The sequence below is a fragment of the Oryx dammah genome, unplaced genomic scaffold, assembly GCF_014754425.2.
Source record: "Oryx dammah isolate SB20612 unplaced genomic scaffold, SCBI_Odam_1.1 HiC_scaffold_5, whole genome shotgun sequence".
Classification (NCBI taxonomy): Eukaryota; Metazoa; Chordata; class Mammalia; order Artiodactyla; family Bovidae; genus Oryx; species Oryx dammah.
The window spans coordinates 69,720,543-69,739,380 of record NW_024070189.1 but is presented as its reverse complement, the minus strand read 5'-3'; the positions used below and the strand labels follow the sequence as shown (position 1 = coordinate 69,739,380).

The 18,838-nt window shown below is 40.9% G+C and overlaps 1 protein-coding gene across 2 annotated transcripts; it reads right to left on the bottom strand.

The window, feature by feature from the left end:
* Positions 1-785: 785 nt before the first annotated feature.
* On the bottom strand, positions 786-16,645 carry ZFP62 (ZFP62 zinc finger protein). 2 transcript variants are annotated; one of them, XM_040240364.1, is made up of 2 exons: positions 16,569-16,645; positions 786-4,638 (listed from the first exon to the last, which is right to left on the bottom strand). In XM_040240364.1, coding segments are annotated over exons 1-2 (2,718 nt in total). In that variant the 5' UTR covers positions 16,570-16,645; the 3' UTR covers positions 786-1,921. The 2 variants fall into 2 exon arrangements, with proteins under 2 accessions (XP_040096298.1, XP_040096299.1); XM_040240365.1 differs by having other exon boundaries at positions 15,900-16,637.
* Between the last annotated feature and the right edge of the window lie 2,193 nt (positions 16,646-18,838).

The following is an 18,838-nucleotide window of genomic DNA, read 5'->3' as shown; positions in this document are numbered from 1 at the left end:
CCATCCCTCCCTCCCACCACCATCAAAACTTACCTTGTTTGGAAGCAAGTGGAAGAAATACTTCTAAAGAGAGGCATGGAAACTATGTGTGTAAAAACAAGAATCCTAGAGAGAACCAAGAAACTATCTGACTAAACACTGTCCTCTTGTAAAGAGTGGAGTTTGGAGCCAGAGAGACTTGACTTAGAATTTGGCCTCTACTGATAAGCCCCACCAGGAAAATTCCTGGACAGGTTACTTAATTCTCAAAAGACTCACTTTTCATTCTTTGAGTTACCTAGTTAATAGTCTTATATATGTGTGCTAAGTTGCTTCAGTCATGTCCAGCTCTTTGCAACCCTTCAGACTGTAGCCCACCAGGCTCCTCTGTCCATGGGATTCTCTAGGCAAGAATACTGGAGTGAGTTGCCATGCCCTCCTCCAGGGGATCTTCCCAGGGATCAAACCCATGTCTCTTGCATTGGCAGGTGGGTTCTTTATGACTAGTGCCATCTGGGAAGTCTCCAGTCTTACATAGAGTTAACATACAGTCTATTTTGTGACTGACCACTCGCCCAACCTGTCCACTCCTAGTGGTTATTATCCAGCCCCAGTATAAGGATCAATCCAGTCTTCACTTCTGGTGGAGGTACCACCTAATTTCTCATGAAATCTGAGCTACTAGCTCTGAGGGATGAGTCCCCTGCTGCCCTCCTTGGCCTGCATCTGGTATAACTTACCCCACAAAGACAAGACACACAAATGGCTCTCTGTGTGTTCTTCCATCTAAAGTATGTCACAGCCTGTTTACTTTTGAAGAATTCCTTTATTGGAGTTTCACCTTACCTTGCCACAACTATCTGGCTCTTCATGGCTGAGTGTGAGCCCTGAACAGAAATTCATAACATTTTACAATAGACAATAAACACATGTAGTGCATGAAATCTTTACAATAATAACACAAACAATCAAACATTTAACAGGATTGTTAAGAAGCAGGAATTTTCTCCTATCCCCCAATGACAGGTAGCTACTTAGCTTTTCAGGTCCTGCAATAAAATGCCCTCCTGCTCAGAATTCCTATTCATAGGAATCCCTGAATCAATTCTTTCTGCATGTTGAGGATGTGTTCCATTAGTTATTAAATGTGCTAAATTTCTGTCCATGATAGAACCCTTCATTTGTAGCATAATGTGTGATATTTTCACTTATCACACATTCATGATTCATTAAGGGTGTTTATTTGAAAATTTTTAAAGTTTCACCCATTCAATAGTGTATATCACAACATTACAACAGTACAGTCCATTCAACTTGATTTATTTGAGTGACTCTCCTATTTTCTGTAAGATTTATAAGTCTATACGTTTTACATTTCCTACAATGAAATCCAAATTTTCACAAGTTGCCATCACTCCCCCAAATCAGTTATATCAAAGTTATTCTTCATGACTACTACTATATTAATTTATATTCCCTGAAGCCTGTTTCCTTTCCCTGAATTAGCCTATTGGAGGTCCTTCTTGGATCTTGTCCACTGACCAACGGATAACTGGAATTCAAAGCTATTCCTGAATTTCCTACATTTCTACTCAAAGAATTTACCCATATATGAACTTTCTGTTGTGACTATGTGACTTGTAAATGAAGTCTTTTTCTCATCTGTACTTCTTATGTCCAGAAATGTCTACTTATTTTGAAGGCTTTTTTCATACTCCATCACTTTGATAGGTTTTATTCCCAGCATGAACTAAATATTTTATATTCCATAAGGGCTCACCTACTTCAACACTGGAACCTTCCTTGCTGGCTATGACTGAAAATCACAGAGAAAAGAAATTACTCATGGTTTCATTTATACTGTGTAAATTATAAGCCATGAACAAGGACCTTAAAGTTTTTCTTCCATTTGCGTTCCCTGATACTTGGTAAATTCTGCCTCCTACAGAGACATGCTCATCCTGGTCCCATCCAGAGCATTCCCTCCCTCATGAGTCCTCTTCTGTGATGTGCCACTATGACTTCCCATATTTGTCACAGTTAAATATTCCCCTCCAGTATGGATTCTTTTATGCTTGGTGAGATTTGATCTGATATTGAAAGCCTTCCCACACTCGTTACATTGGTATAGCTTCTTTCCAGTGTGGATCCTTTTGTGTTGGTCCAGGACTGATCTATAATTGAAGGATTTCCCACATTCACAATTATAGGGCTGCTGCCCACTATGGACACTTTTATGGTTGATAAGACTTGAGTGTGAGATGTACGCTTTCCCACACTCATCACATCCATAGGGTTTCTCACCTGTGTGTATCCTTTTATGCACTGTGAGGCCTGAGCTGTTCCTGAATGCCTTCCCACAGCCATCACACACATAGGGTTTTTCCCCCGTATGAATCCTCTTGTGTTGGGAAAGGAGTGAGCTATAACTGAAAGACTTCCCACATTCAACACATTTGAAGGGTTTCTCCCCAAGATGGACTCTTTTATGGCTTATAAGAGTTCTGTTTGAGAAAAAAGCTTTTCCACATTCATCACATGTATAGGGGGTCTTGCCAGGGTGGGTACTTTTATGGTTGATAAGGCTTGAGTGTGAGATGTAGGCTTTTCCACACACATCACATTTATAGGGCTTCTCACCAGTATGAATTCTTTTATGCACTTTAAGGCTCGAGTTGTTTCTGAAGACCTTTTCACACCTGTCACATTCATAGGGTTTCTCTCTAGTGTGGACCCTTCTGTGTTGAGAAAGAAGTGAGGTGTAGTTAAAAGATTTCTCACACACATCGCATTTGTAGGGCTTCTCCCCAAGATGAATTTTTTTGTGATTTATAAGGGTTCGGTATGTGATAAAGGCTTTCTCACACTCATCACACTTATAGGGCTTTTCCCCAGGGTGTACACTTTTATGATTTATAAGGCTTGAAAGTGAGATGTAGGCCTTCCCACATTCTTCACATTTGTAAGGTCTCTCCCCAGTGTGGATTCGTTTATGGACTTTAAGGCCTGAATTATTTCTGAAGGCTTTTCCACACTCATCACACCCAAAGGGTTTCTCCCTTGTATGAATCCTTTTATGTTGTTCAAGGGCAGAGCTGTAATTGAAGGATTTTTCACAATAACTACATTTATAGGGCTTCTCCCCAAGATGGATTCCTTTGTGATTTTTAAGGCTAGAGCGTGAGATATAGGCTTTTCCACACACATCACACTTATATGGTTTTTCCCCAGTATGGAGTCGCCTGTGGACTTTGAGTCCTGAATTGTTTCTGAAAGTTTTTCCACAGACATCACATACATAAGGTCTCTCTCCAGTGTGAATTGTTCTATGTTGAAGAAGAAGTGAGTTATAGCTGAATGATTTTCCACACTCCTTACATTCATGGGCTTTCTTCCCAGGGTGAATGCTTTTATGGACTGCCAGGCCTGAGCTATAGCTGAATGCTTTGCCACAGACATCACACTTGTAAGGTTTCTCTCCTGTGTGGATCCTTTTATGCACAATAAGGCCTGAACTGTTCCTAAAAGCCTTCCCACATTCATCACATTCATAAGGTTTCTCTCCAGTGTGGATAACTTTATGCTGAATGAGGAGAGAGCTATAATTAAATGATTTTTCACACTCATCACATTTATAAGGTTTATCTCCAAAGTGGATGCTTTTATGATTTAGAAGTGTTCTGCAGGTAATGAAGGCCTTCCCACACTCATCACATTCATAGGGTTTCTCCCCTGTATGAATCCTTTTGTGGACTCTAAGTCCAGAGCTATTACTGAAGGTTTTCCCACAGATGTCACATTCATAGGGCTTCTCACCTGTGTGGATCCTTTTGTGGACTCTGAGGCCAGAGCTGTTCCTGAAGGCCTTCCCACACTCACCACACTCATAGGGCTTCTCCCCAGTATGAATTCTCTTATGCTGATCCAAAACTGAGCTATAATTGAAGGATTTTCCACACTCATCACACTTACAGTTCTTTTCCCCAGAATGGGTACTTTTGTGGTTTATAAGGCTGGAATAGGACATGTAGGCTTTCCCACATTCCTCACACTTGTACGGCTTCTCCCCAGTATGGATCCTCTTGTGGACTCGAAGGCTTGAGCTGCTCCGGAAAGTCCCTCCACAGTCATCGCACTCATAGCGTTTTTCACCAGTGTGCATAATTTTATGTTGAACAAGTCGGGAATTATATTTGAAGGATTTCCCACAGTCATCACATTTATGTGATTTCTTAACAGCACTGGCTTTTTGCTGTAGACGGGGATGAGAGTTTCCATTAATGCTCTCCACACATTTGACTTGTTCAGTGTTTTTCTGTTCTATAGGGACAGTCTGGTGTGTAACATGTTTTGAGCTCAGATGTAAGCTTTTCTCAGATGCCTCATCTTCCTGTTCTGTCTTTATATTTGCTGTATTCCTGGCTTTGCCAATCTTTTCCCTGAAGCCACTTTTGTCTTCCTTCATTCTTTTTCCCTCAGGCTTGTCCATCTGATTTTCTACCTTGCTATCCCAATCACAAGTTTCACCAACCTTAGACTCCTGCATATGATCCTCGTGAAGACCTTCCACTTTTGGCCACACAGATTCTGCATTTCGAATATTTTCATACTTTTCAGTTGATTCCTCATCCTCAGTGCCCCTCGTCTTCAAATGTGACACTAAACCAAGAAAATGAAAATGATACCTTCACTTTAGAAAAACTGAAGGAATTAATATCCAAATTCACTCATTTACTCCACAAATGTTTACTGACCACATATGGTGTGATAGGTACCATTTTTAACTGCTAGGGATACAATCATGGACATGCCAAAATTTCTGCCCCTGTGGAATAATGTTAAAATGCTAGAGCCCTGGGTTGCCAATGGAACAGAGACATTTTCTATTCCTGCATAAGCTTAGCATGATGCCAAGTTGAAATGGATTGGAATGATGCACAGAATCAAGGGCAACATTGACCATTTGTTGAAAAATGCCACCTAGTCTCTGAAAATCAAACAGAGGGTCGAAAGAGTCTCTGAAGAATAGGAGACAGAAAGATTAATAAGACAAAAGCTAAGAAGTCATAATCAGCAGAGGGTTGGCAAAACTAAAGGAGAAATCAGTACATGAGTGGAGGTAATGGGGAGTTGGTTATGAAATCATGAGGACAGTCATGTCAGAGATCAGACAGAAAACAAGCTGCAGATGCCTGTTGTTGGTATAGCCTCCTGGATTTCCTCTCCAAGGAAAACACTGACCCTGGAGAGTGGTTTAGTCAGGGAAGAACTCTACATGGAAGAACACACTCTGGCTTCCCAGGCAGAGGCACTCATTCCCACTTTATGAACAGGCTAACTGCAGTCAGAGCATATCAAAGATCAGAAGCTAAAATACAAACTGTCAAGCAAAGGAAATGATACTGCCTAGGGATAAATACCTAGACGTATGTGCCGAAAAAAGCTACTTAAGCTCTTCATGCCAGTTTCCTCATCTGTAAAATGAGGGCAATAGAACTGATGTATTAAATAACATATATAAAGTATGGAGAACACTGCCAGTCACTTGGTTAATTCTATATGCTATAGCAACTAATTCATTATTTAATCAAGATCAAGTTATTGGATAAGGGTTGGAACCTGGGGATAAACCACAGGACTCAGGAAAGGCAAACTCCTTCTCAAAGCAGATTTTAAGGCCCAGGCAGTGACTCCTTATTCCCTTGAAGGCACTCTACACACAGCTGGCACTCTGTCAGCATGCACCTGCTAAAAGACTGACTCTTGAGAACAGAAGCAACAGTTCTAACTTATTGTCTCCCAGCTTTAGACAATTAGACATTTGTAATTAGACTTAGTTAAAATTTAGACCTCCCTCTTACCTGGGTATCAGACCCCACCTTGGTCAATACTCTGTAATTCTACTTAGAAACTCTATGTGAACATGTGATAAGAAAGCAGAAAAGTAAGATATACACTCTGGAGTGGACACATATAAACACCTGCACTCATCATCCAATTTACGCTTACAGGAGTGAATAATGTACTCTGAATTAACATTTATAGAACAGGAGGAGCTAGGAACTCAGAATATCACCAGGAAGCTAAAATAAAGAATCACTTGGTAGACATTTTTAAAAATGAAGATGAAAAGGTAGTTCATCTGAGAAGGCTTCACAAAATGACTATTAAGTAATATCAGGTAAGAGATCATTAGAAGTCACTGAAGAATGGTGGCACAACCCTAGTTCCATGCTCCCTTTCTTTACAACCTTGGGCAGAGCAGTCATGCCATTTAAAATGTGAGGGCTACTGAGTGGTCACTGGAAATCCAGACCATCAATAGCAACACACCTTTTATCTGTGCTCTGAATCCTGCTCCCATCACATGAGGGACTCTGCTCCACCCATTCCCTTTGATCTGGGCCCTTCCACCTCTACTCACCCTCAGTTCTGAGAAGAGAAAGATGTTCAACTTTCTGCAACACAAAATCAAATCCCCTGAAATTGTCAGGGAAACACAAAATTTGTCAGGGTGGAAAAAGAGAAAAGGAAAAACTGTAAGGGAGGAGAACTACTCATACTATTTAAATATTCCAAAGGCTGTTATAACTAAAATAGTGTGGTGAAAAGTGAAAGTGTTAGTTGCTCAGTTGTGTCCAACTCTTTGCAAGCCCATGGACTGTAGCCCACCAAGCTCTTCTGTTCACAGAATTCTCTAGGCAAGAATACTGGAGTGGGTAGCCATTCCTTTCTCCAGGGGATCTTCCTGACCAAGGGATCAAACCTGGGTCTGCTGCATTGCAGATGGATTCTCTACTGTCTGAACCAAACAGCCAAACAGGGAAGCCCAAACAGTGTGGTACTGGTATATAAAAAAAACAGAATAGGATAAAAATCCAGAATAGTTCCAATTATACACAGAATCAAGTATACAATAAAGGCGGTATTTCAAATTAATGAAGCAAAAATGGTCTCTTTAACAGTGTTAGAAGTAGATCCATTCTTTACATCATTCACAGGAATAAACTCTAAATGTAAGTGAAGTGAAAGTTGTTCAATCGTGTCCAACTCTTTGCGACCCCATGGACTATACAGTCCATGGAATTCTCCAGGCCAGAAAACTGGAGTGGGTAGCCTATCCCTTCTCCAGACGATCTTCCTGACCCAGGAATCAAACTGGGGTCTCCAGCATTGTAGGCAGATTCTTCACCAACTGAGCTATCAGGGAGATTCTTCACCAACTGAGCTATCAGGAAGCTCTCTCCAAATGTAGCAGAACTCTAAATATTAAAAAGTGACACCAGAAGAAAACATGGGTGAATGCCTCTACAACCTGAGTACAGAAGAAGTTTTTTATGACCCAGATGCAATAAAAGATTAACAAAGCTGATTACATAGAAATAAAAGTAAACTTGCATGGCAAAAAATACCATTAGCAAAACCAAAAAAATAAATGACAAAGTGGAAGAAAATATCTGCAACATATATTATATATAAAGGCTAATATCTCTAATATACAATGTTTTAAAGTTAAAGAGACTAAAAATCCTACAGAAAATGGGTAAAGAACACGAACAAACAATTCATATAAAGAAATACTAAAGTGGTCCTTAAACATGTTTTCAATTTCACTCATAATAAGAGAAATGCAAATGAGAACTATACTAAGATCCCCTTTCTCACATGTTAGATTGGCAAATATTCAGAAGCTTAAAAATATACTCTTTGGGTGAGGCTGTGGAGACAGTCTCATACATTACTGAGAATGCAAACTGGCATAACCTCTGTTGAAGGAAGTTTGCCAATACCTACACAAATATGTATGCATTATACTCCAATCCAGAAATCCCATCTAGGAATTTACACTGAAGATACACTTCCAACAATACAAAAGCATATGTGCACAAAGTTATTCATCGTAGCATTATTTTTAATTACAAAATCTAGAAAATCATCTACATGTCCAAGCATATAAGACTGATGTATATGGCACATATACACAATGGAGTACTAAAAAGAAGAGTAACATTTCTATAAATTGTTAGGGAGCAATTTCCAGGATATGCTGTAAAGCAAAAGAGAGCATATATGCTACATCTTATGTAAGAAGGAAAATAAAAAATAAGCATATAACTATTTATCTTTTTAGTAATGAGAAAATCCACAAAACAGTGAAGGCTGTTTCCTATAACGTATAGAGTGGGGGAATAGAACAGAAGAGAGAGGGGAGAGAGACATTCTGATTACAGCTTTCTGTATAGCTTTTACTCATGGAAGCATGATAATGTTTTGCAGATTCAAAAAATAAAATTACATCAATAAGACTGGGAAAGGGGGAAAGCCACTAAACTATAAAGTGAATGGGAACCAATGAACTCATTTGTGTTTTACATGAATTTGGTAAATGTAAGACCAAAACAAAAAAAAAGGAAGAACTAACCCATGTCACTTGGGTACATAATATATAACTTTGTAATATATACTCTCAGTTTGGGGAAGGCTGGAGTGAGCAGCGGGGAAGAGCTGCAAACAACTTAACTAGTTTGGGAAGGTTTGTTTCCTGTAGTGTTATGGGCAAAGCAATTCAGAAACAATTTTAGGTCTATTACTAGACTGAGTAAATGTGTTGATTTAGTTGGGAGCCAGAGCTCTCCTAGGAAGAAGGAACATAATAATATGGAATAGGGGAAGACAAGAAAGACTTGTGGGGACAAATCAGAGGTATTTACTGTGAACTTATGATTTCTAAATTATATACAAATGTGCACATTATATAAATGTACATTCACATGTATATTTGTATGTGGTGGTGGTGGTGTAGTCAATAAGTCATGTCTGACTCTTGAGACCCCATGGACTGTGGCCCACCAGGTTCTTCTGCCCATGGGATTTTCCAGGCAAGGATACTGGAGTGGGTTGCCATTTCTTTCTCCAATATTTGTATGTATATATGTGTAAATGTACATATATTTGCTAGCTTTGTCTGCTGAAAAGATAAGAATCAAAAATATCTGAGTTAATGAGTACAATCCAGCACTTTGTTCTTGGACTCTACTACCATTATCTACTAAAATGAACCTGGAGGATTCCAGGTTGGGGCCAGGGTAGGTATAAGATGAGCTGAGACATCATTATGACAGCAAATAAAAAAATGCCCACAACGACAAAAAGATGATGTGAGCATATGACAAGACCACAAGACCCAGCTTCAACACTGAATTTATGCTCCATAGCAATTATGTCAAGAATTATAAACCACTGAAAATAGGATTACATGAGTTCATACAGGTACAAACGGGAGAAAGGGAGGCCTCCTGTTTACAGGAGAATGCCAGGGCTGGTTGGTAAATGTGGAAGGAACAGAGTTGGAAGGAAAAAAAAAATCAGCATTCTGCAATTATCAGAGTAAAGACTGGATCAGGGGAGAATTATCAAAGGATTCTAAGTCTAGGGGAATTCTCACGAGAAGCAGTATATATCCAAGGTCTTAAAATACTCCTTCACAGACTGCAAGGGAAAAACTAGTAATCACATAGTGAAGAGATTAAATCATGGCTTGGCTGGTCATCTTAAATTAGTATCACCAATGGGGGCAGATAAACATCATGTGATTCTAGAAGTGACACCCTGAGAAGGACACATCACCTACAGAATGCATTACCTGAACCAAAAAATATAAATATCAGATCAGATAGATCCAAAAAAAAAACGAACATTCTACTAAAAGGTATTTATATTCTTCAAAAGTATCATTGTCATAAAATACAAAAGCTACAGAAATGCTTCATATTAAAGCAGGCTGAAGAGATTTGACCACTAAATTCAATACGTGCTATCAACTGGATCTGTACTGCAGGTAAAGGCTGTTATAAAAAATAACTGTGTCAACGGATGGAACTGGAATATGCACGTTAAGTCAGGCAAAAGTCATTAACAACTTTTAAGTTTACTGAAGCTGACAACTGCACTGTAATTATGCAAGAGAATATCCCTATAAATACACACTGAAGTGTTACGGATAAAGGGCCATGATGTGTATGTTACCCTCAAATGGTTTAGAAAAATAGATAGATATGCATGAAACAGTAAGAGAAGGAAGATAAAATGAAGTAAAAAGTTAACCAAAGGTGAATGAATAAAGGGTATTTTTTTCACTATTTTTTAATGTTTTAGATTTATTTATATTAAAAATGTGATAATTGTTAGGATTTATTTTTCATTCTTTATCTTTTAAAAATTTTTATTGGAATACAGCTGATTTAAAATGTTGTTTCTGCTGCATTATTATTGAAAATTTTCTGTATATTGGAAATTATTCCCAATAAAAAGTTTGTGTGTGTGTGTGTGCTCACTAGTGTCCGACTCTTTGTGACTCCATGGACAATAGCCTGCCAGGCTCCTCTGTCTATGGAACTTTTCCAGGCAAGAATACTGGATTGGGTTGCCATTTCCTTCTCCAGGGGATCTTCCCAACGAAAAAAATGTTAAAGTGTAAATTTAAAATTGTCTCAACTATTCCTTCCCCTTCAGATACTGCTTTTGTCATCCTGCCTCCTGTCCACAGTTGCATACTGAAAAAGTGGTCTTCAAGTCCCATCTCCCCACATGCTGCATCTATTCAGTCTGATTTATTCCACTCAGGCCATGCTGCATTAGCTTCTTCAGGGCCAGGTGCTGACTCCTGAGTTTGCTGACCCTTGGATGTTCTGGCCCCTGTTCCATCTGAAACCTCTCCTCTTCTGACTCTACATAATCTTCCTAGGCAGTCCCATCTATATGTGTGGCTCCTATAAGCTGTCTTGCAGAGCCTCATCTCTGGCCCAGACCCCCTCTTCAATTACAGAGTCTCATATCCACCCATCTTTTCTTCTGAATAAATCAGAAGTGGGCTCTCCCCTTTCCCTCACCACTCCACATCCAAAAGACTATTTAAGACCACCTATACAGTTCTCAAGTTCTCATCCCCAACCCCATTCCCACTGCTAAGAATTTAGTTTAAGCCCTCCTAAATTCCCTTCCAAACTTCTGCCATAGTCTCCCTACCTTCCTTCTTAACCCTGTGCAATTTTTCTTCCAACACTATCAAGAATTGTGAGCCCTCCCCAATAAGTGTTTAAAGGCTATCTAGTGTGGTGCTTGCAGAGAAGCCAACGGCAACCCACTCCAGTGCTCTTGCCTGGAAACTCCCATGGACGGAGGAGCCTGGTGGGCTGCCGTCCATGGGGTCACTAAGAGTTGGACACGACTGAGCGACTTCACTTTCACTTTTCACTTCCATGCACTGGAGAAGGAAATGGCAACCCACTCCAGTGTTCTTGCCTGGAGAATCCCAGGAACGGGGGAGCCTGGTGGACTGCCATCTATGGGGTTGTACAGAGTCGGACACGACTGAAGTGACTTAGCAGCAGCAGCAGCAGTGTGGTGCTTGAAGCTTTCTGTATCTCACCAGCTGGAGCAACTTGCTGGGGCCATACTAATTCACCCCTTGCTGACACCACACTTAGAATCCTTGGCCCAGATGGTTGGACCCTTTCCCCTCTAATCCCTCATGTCCTCTGGGATTCCTTGTTTGATTGGCTGTGGCCTGGCCTAGTCTGCATGAAATCGTAAGTACTTCACTGTTTACACCTCTGGCCTAGACAGACTCCAGGAGTCTCCCCGTTCTAGCCCTGCTTAGCCTCTTCTGTTTGGGGAGAAGCAGATTTTCCTATCATCTGATGTAGTCCACCCAATCCTCTTAATGACCGAAATCAAAACAGGGCAATATACATGTGCATCTTCACTGAAAGCAGATGGTCGGCAACGGAATTCATATTATGAATTGACTAAACAAAACTGATGACTAAGAAAAGGTCAGTCAAAAACACAAGCAGAAAAGCTAAAAAACATAATGATAATACTAGGAGACTTGCAAACTAGTAGAAGAGTCTAGGAGGAATATAACCAACATATGATAATAATGGCAGGCATAAAGCATGGATGAGGGAAGAAGGGGAAGGGACATACTCTGCTTCAAAGAACTAAGAAAAGCTTCAGGAAGAAAGGTCTAGTTCCAGCGGACAGAAGAGCAGATGCAAAGGGTTGGTGTTCACCATGCCCTGGACATATGGAACAGACGATGGCAGGCACAACTGGATAGGTGGGCAAAAATAAGGGCTGCAGCAGGGTCTGCCCATCATACTAAGGAGTCAAGGCTTGATTCAGAGGAGTTTTAGGTGGAGTGGAAAACTCAGATATACATTTTGGAAGATCACTTATTCTATCAAATCAGGAGGTTAAAGGGGCTAGATAGGAAACATTTTAGGCTTTGTGGGGCACATACAATTCTATCACTTGTTTTCCTTTTTGGCTTGCTTTTAAGCATTTCTTTTAAAATGTAAAAACCATTCTCTGCTTGCAGGCCATATTAAAAACAGATCAGAGATCCAGAAGTCTGCCAATTCCTGCTAGACAAAATCAAGGAATCAGACTTAATTTAGGATGGTGTGAGATAATGGCATTTTGGCTACATTTGAAGTGTCTTTTTTTTTTTTTTTTTAAGACTATGCTAGGTGAAATGGCATAATGTCTGGAATTTCCTTTAAAATACTTCAACAAAGAAATATAAAACGGGAAAAAGGAAACAAATATAGCAGAATCCTAATAACTGTTGAATCTGAATGATGGATGTACCAAGTTCATTATACTATTCTACTTTCCTATTATGTTTACATTTTTTTCATAATATAAAATTAAAAGAAAGATTACTCATTCTAGTTGCAATGGGAGAATGGATTGAGGAGGAGAACTGAGTACTAGAGTCTGGAAGATTATTATAATCCAATCAATACTGATGTGGTTGCTAGCTCATGTGTCCCCTATGACACAAGAAAGCAATCACTTCAAAATCACAATTCCTACACAGAAAGAGAGCCAGATGGGTTTAATTTCTTAAAAGTTCTCAGCACTAAAGGGGAACTCCTCTCTAATCAGTTCTCAACAGAGAGAAAACTAGTTCTATCCATATATCCTAGTTATATCAGTTAAACAATAGTAAGCCATCCACTCCTTCTAAATTACATAGGACCCACAACATCTGGGCACTTCTGTGCTTCACATTATTCATGTTCTACCACCAATGCCTGGAAAAGCTCATGCAGAGAGTAAGAATCTGTCCTTAATTTTTGCTATCCCTGCCCAGGAAAGTCAGGAGCCACTTCTTAAGAGACTAGACAACTCAGAAGAGAGGAATTGTGGCTTACTCTGGCTGAAAATTCCCACCTTAACAACAGACTTCAACAAACAACAGGTACAACACATCTGCAGCTACTGAGGATTTTCAGAGTACCAACCATATTCCACAAATCCACCTACCATCTGGATTCTGTGTCTTAAGTTGTTGGATATTATACTGGACTTGAAAGTGACCAACAAAAGAAAGAAACAGAGAAAATAAGCAAATATGAGCACAAAATGCTTACAGACTCAGAAGAAGTGAAAGGATAGGACAAATGAAAGATGAGACTAAGGAGTGTGTGAGAAAAGGGTTATGCAGATGGGAAGAAAGTATGGTTTCTGCTTTAGTTACTGCATTTAGTTTATAAGTATTGGAATTGTAAATGGTTAACATAAGTTGGTTCTACTGCTTAATCCTTATGATTAAGGGTGATTTTTTTCCTTAAAATAAAAAATGAAATAGAACATTCTCATACCTACTAATGGGGAAGAGAATCCTAGTCATCCTAAGGAATAAGGTAAGCAAAGGAGATTTTGAAAGGGGGACTGAAAGATTTTCTGAAGCTAAAGGGGCAAGACTGGCTAGAAGAGTGTCATTAATAGACAGTTGTTTGCGCTATTGTAAAGCTAAGTATCATAAACACAAGTATCAGGAGAGAAAAGCTACTTGGTTTAATTTGTTCTTCAAACACTGTATGACATGTCAATCCCTTCTTTAAAAATTCTTGCTCAGATATGCCCTGGGACAAAGTCACTGGGTGTTCTGTAGTTTGAAGTTAACAAAGAAACTGGAAACAACCCAAATGGCCTAACTAGATCTTAAAAAATGATGGTACATCCAAAACATCCAAGGCCACAGGACTGGAAAAAGTCAGTTTTCATTCTAATCCCAAAGAAAGGCAATGACAAAGAATGTGCAAACTACCACACAACTGCACTCATTTCACATGATAGCAAAGTAACACTCAAAATTCTCCAAGTTAGACTTCAACAGTGCATGAACCGAGAACTTCCAGATGTTCAAGCTTGATTTAGAAAAGGCAGAGGAACCAGAGATCAAGTTGCCAACATCCGTTAGATCATAGAAAAAGGAAATTCCAGAAAAACATCTACTTCTGCTTCACTATGCTATGTGCTTTTGACTATGCTAAAGCCTTTGACTGTGTGGATCACAACAAACTGTGGAAAATTCTTCAAGAGATGGGAACAGCAGACCACCTGACCTGCCTCCTGAGAAATCTGTATGCAGGTCAAGAAGCAAGTTAGAACCAGACATGCAACAAAGGACTGGTTCAAAAATGGGAAAGGAATACATCAAGGCTGTAATTGTCACCCTGTTTAACTTATATGCAGAGTAGATCATGTGAAATACTGGACTAGATAAACCAGAAGCTGGACTCAAGATTGCTGGGAGACATACCAATAATCTCAGATATGCAGATGACACCACCCTTATGGCAGAAAGTAAAGAGGAACTAAAGAGTCTCTTGATGAAAGTGAAAGAGAAGAGTGAAAAAGCTGGCTTAAAGCTCAACATTCAAAAAACAAAGATGATAGCATCCAGTCCCATTATTTCATGGCAAACAGATGGGGAAACAATGGAAACAGTGACGGACTTTATTTTTGGGGGCTCCAAAATCACTGCAGATGGTGACTGCAGCCATGAAATTAAAAGATGATTGCTCCTTGGAAGAAAAACTATGAGAAACCTAGACAGCATATTAAAAAGCAGAGACATTACTTTGCCGACGAAGGTCCATCTAGTCAAAGCTGTGGTTTTTCCAATAGTCATGTATGGATGTGAGAGTTGGATCATGAAGGCTGAATGCAGAAGAGCTGCATTTAGTTTTGAACGGTGGTGTTGAAGAAGACTCTTGAGAATCCCTTGCACTGCAAGGAGATCAAACCAGTCAATCCTAAAGGAAATCAGTCCTGAATATTCATTGGAAGAACTGATGCTGAAGCTCCAATACTCTGGCCACCTGATGGAAAGAGCCAACTCATTGAAAAAGACCCTGATGCTAGGGAAGATTGAAGGCAGGAGAAGAGGATGACAGAGGATGAGATGATTGGATGGCATCACTGATTCAATGGACATAAGTTTGAGCATGCTCCAGAGATGGTGAAGGACGGGGAAGCCTGGCGTGCTGCAGTCCATGTGGTCACAAAGAGTCAGACAAGAGTGAGTGACTGAACAACAACAAAAACATCCAAACAGTGGCCATGCCACTCCAATACTGCAGCGCCGTATTTAAAAAGAGAAAGAAAGAGAGAAAAAAAAGCTTTGTGTTCTGATGACCTCTAACACAGATTAAGTAAAAGAAGCAAGGTGCAGAACAGTACCTTACTACCTGTATGAAAAAAAGGAGGGACTAAGTACATTCAAATTTACCAATATGTTTGCATAAAGAAACTGGATATACTCAAATTATCTATCAAATGTGGTTGGTTTTCTAAAGGGATTGGGCCTAGAAAGATGGCTGAACAGAGCGAGATCTTTTCATTGATATCTTTTCACATTTTTAATATCTGAACCATATGAATACATTACATAGTCAAAAACTTATTTAAGGAAATATCCTCCTGCTTTCAAAAAGGAAACACTCCTGTGGCCTCCTAGTCCAAACGTTTTGGAGCAGCACACCCGGCCCCGGCCTTCCATTCCTCTTTCACATCCCCACGCCTGGATTCCCTAGAAGCCTCCTCGACCTATTTCTCCCTACCTAGTCAATTCCTTCTCTTTGTGAGAGGCAGCGACAGACAGCCTCTTCCCGGATCTCTCGTCTGTACAGAAGGTGAACTCTCCTAGGGCGAAGGCCGGGCAGCGCCTCCCAGCGATTCGATCAACACCTGCGGCAGTAGTCTCTCAACATCACGGCCCCACCAAACAAAACAAAAAAGGTGTGGGGCGGGGAGGTCAAATAACATGACCCCTCGGGATCCTTCCAAAGCTCGTATTCACTCTCAAATCCCAGGGACAAACTTAACTGCCACGGGCGCAGAACTGGGGGCTTTCTTTAAAGCACTGATTTTCTGGGTTCCCCTTTCGCCCGAGACAGCAGCGAAGAGCTGAGAAATACGGGTATGGGGCCCCCAGTCCTCCACACACCTGGCAGCCCCACCCCAACCCTGGCCCGCTCGGACAGCCGAAGTTGGGGCCCACAAGGAACCCGATATGTTCCAGGGGTGGGCCCTACACCTCTAGGCCGACCCGAGGTCTTCCCTCCCCTCTACTTCCCCAATGCGCTTCCTAAGGTGTGTGTAGGGAGAGGGCGCGCTTCCTCCCCGACCCCTCCCAAGATCCGAGGAATAGCCGAGACCCGGCCAAGAAGGCAAGGGCGTGGCAGGCTAGGGCCGAGGGCGGGAGCGCGGGCGGCCTCGGACTCACGTACTGGTTGTGGCGGCGCCGCGGGAGCCCGGCCGCCGGCGGGACAAAAGCGCGGACGGCCCGGCCGGAAAAACCCAGGCCCGCTCTGGGGCACTTCCGAGTCCTCTCTACGAGGCTGGAGGACTGACTCGATGATAGCTATTTTTTCGGGCACGTGACCAGTGGCACTCTGCGAAGGCATCCGCGGCTAGAGAGGACTTGTTCCTTTACAGTTATAATATATATATAATATTTTATATAATTTTAATATAAAAATATATTTATACATTTATAATATATTATATATAATATTTTATATAATTTTAATATAAAAATATATTTATATATATAACATATGTATTTAATTTATAAATTAATGTGAAGTGCTCATCGTGGCGCGCGTTGGGGACGAACCCACGAAGATTACCGTTTTCTAGGACTTCAACTTGCGGCGTAGGGTGGACAATAAAGCAAGCGTGTGACTCGGTAGAAAAAACACCTAAGAACCTCTGTACTTGAAGCTAAGTCGGTTCAAGTACACAGGGGGTACTTAACGTACTGCGGGGAGGGACGAGGGAGGGCGGAGGAGCACAAGGGGACTTAGGGGCCCGACTATGTTCGAGGGGTACAAAAGGCATTTTTGAGGCCACATTGTGAATACTGATACACACAAAACTGCTTTCCGTTCTTTAAGAGGCATCCGTCGGACTCTAGACAACTGACGACTTGATACTATCATCCACTTTAAACGATCAAAAATTTTACATCTTTTTGGTTTTTATCCTCGAACTTGTATTTTTATGTCCCTCACAGTTTTTATCCTAATCTAAAATATTTTCATTCTACGTACATCATTGAATTTGATCCTATTGTAAAAGGTTTTATGCAAGTTTTATTGTTCACCCTATTGTGCATTTCTGTAACAAAATTAGAAATTTACAATTTTTTCTCATGCTAAGTATTTTCTGGATTATTAATAAAAGTATACATATTGCAAAATACTACTGTCAGTTCTTAGACAAAAAGTGAAATGCTTTTTTGTCTGTGCTCCATTTTCTTTTCTGCCTGGGCTTTTCTTTAGTTGCAGGGAGCCAGGGCTACTCTCTTGTTGCAGTCCTGGGTTTTCTCATTTCGGTGTCTTCGCTTGTGGAGAATGGGCTCTAAGGAGAGCGGGCTTTAGTAGCTGGCGGTGCGTGGGTCCAGGCTCCAGAGCACAGACTCAATAGTTGTGGCACATGGACTTAGTTGCTCCCTGGCATGTGGGATCTTCCCAGACCAGGGATTGAACCATATCTCCTATGTTGGCAGGCAAATTCTTTACCACTGAGCCACCAGGGAAACCCTACCATGGATTTTTAAACAATTCAATGATATATGAAAATTAATTGGATGGATTTTACTTATCTAGAGTTGTTATGGGAGAGTGGTTTCTTGCCTTTGGAAGAAAAAGTTCAGAGATGAGATAAGGAGGTCAAGAAAGCAAAGCAGGGATTTAAGCCCTAGAGTGCCAGGCTCTTGCAACCCCATGGACTGTAGTCCACCAGGTTCCTCTGTCCATGAAATTCTCCAGGCGAGAATACTGGAGAATGGATAGCCATTCCCTTCATCCAGGGGATCTTCCCAACCCAAGGATCAACCCCCAGTCTCCTGCATTGCAGGCAGATACTTCACCATCTGAGCCAAAGCCACAGTACATGCTCAAAGGAAGAGCAGACAGACTTAGGTGAGTATCTGCCGAGTTTCTTTAGTAAGCTCATGATATGGGGTGGCAAAATGAATGGACAGAATATTCACTGGGGAGGAAGGGGTTTGGGGTCATATTTCCTGATTTTCATCACAGCTCCATCTTCTAGAGGGAAAGCAGGGATTTTTGTCGTTATTTAGCCTTGATCAGAACTCACTCCAGTATTCTTGCCTGGAGAATCCCATGGACAGAGGAGTCTGGTGGGCTGCAGTCCACAGGGTCCCAAAGAGTTGGACATGACTGAAGCAATTTCATATGCCTGCATGCAGAAGCCTTGATCAGCAGTGTCATGGCACAGGTGCATGATGGGAACTTCTTACCTGTAAGGCTAATTTTATTGTAATGAAGGCATAATGAGAAACAGGTTACATTTGTACCCCAGAGATTCCCAGCTTTATCTGCTTACACTTATCACCCTAGAATGTGTGGTTTCCTATCAGTCTGGAGGTTCTTGCTTTTCTTTGTTTGTCCAAGGACCCTCATTGTTTACAGGATGTGTGGCTTCCTACCATTTGGCCTATGTCCCTCCTTACTCTGCTCATTTCTAGATT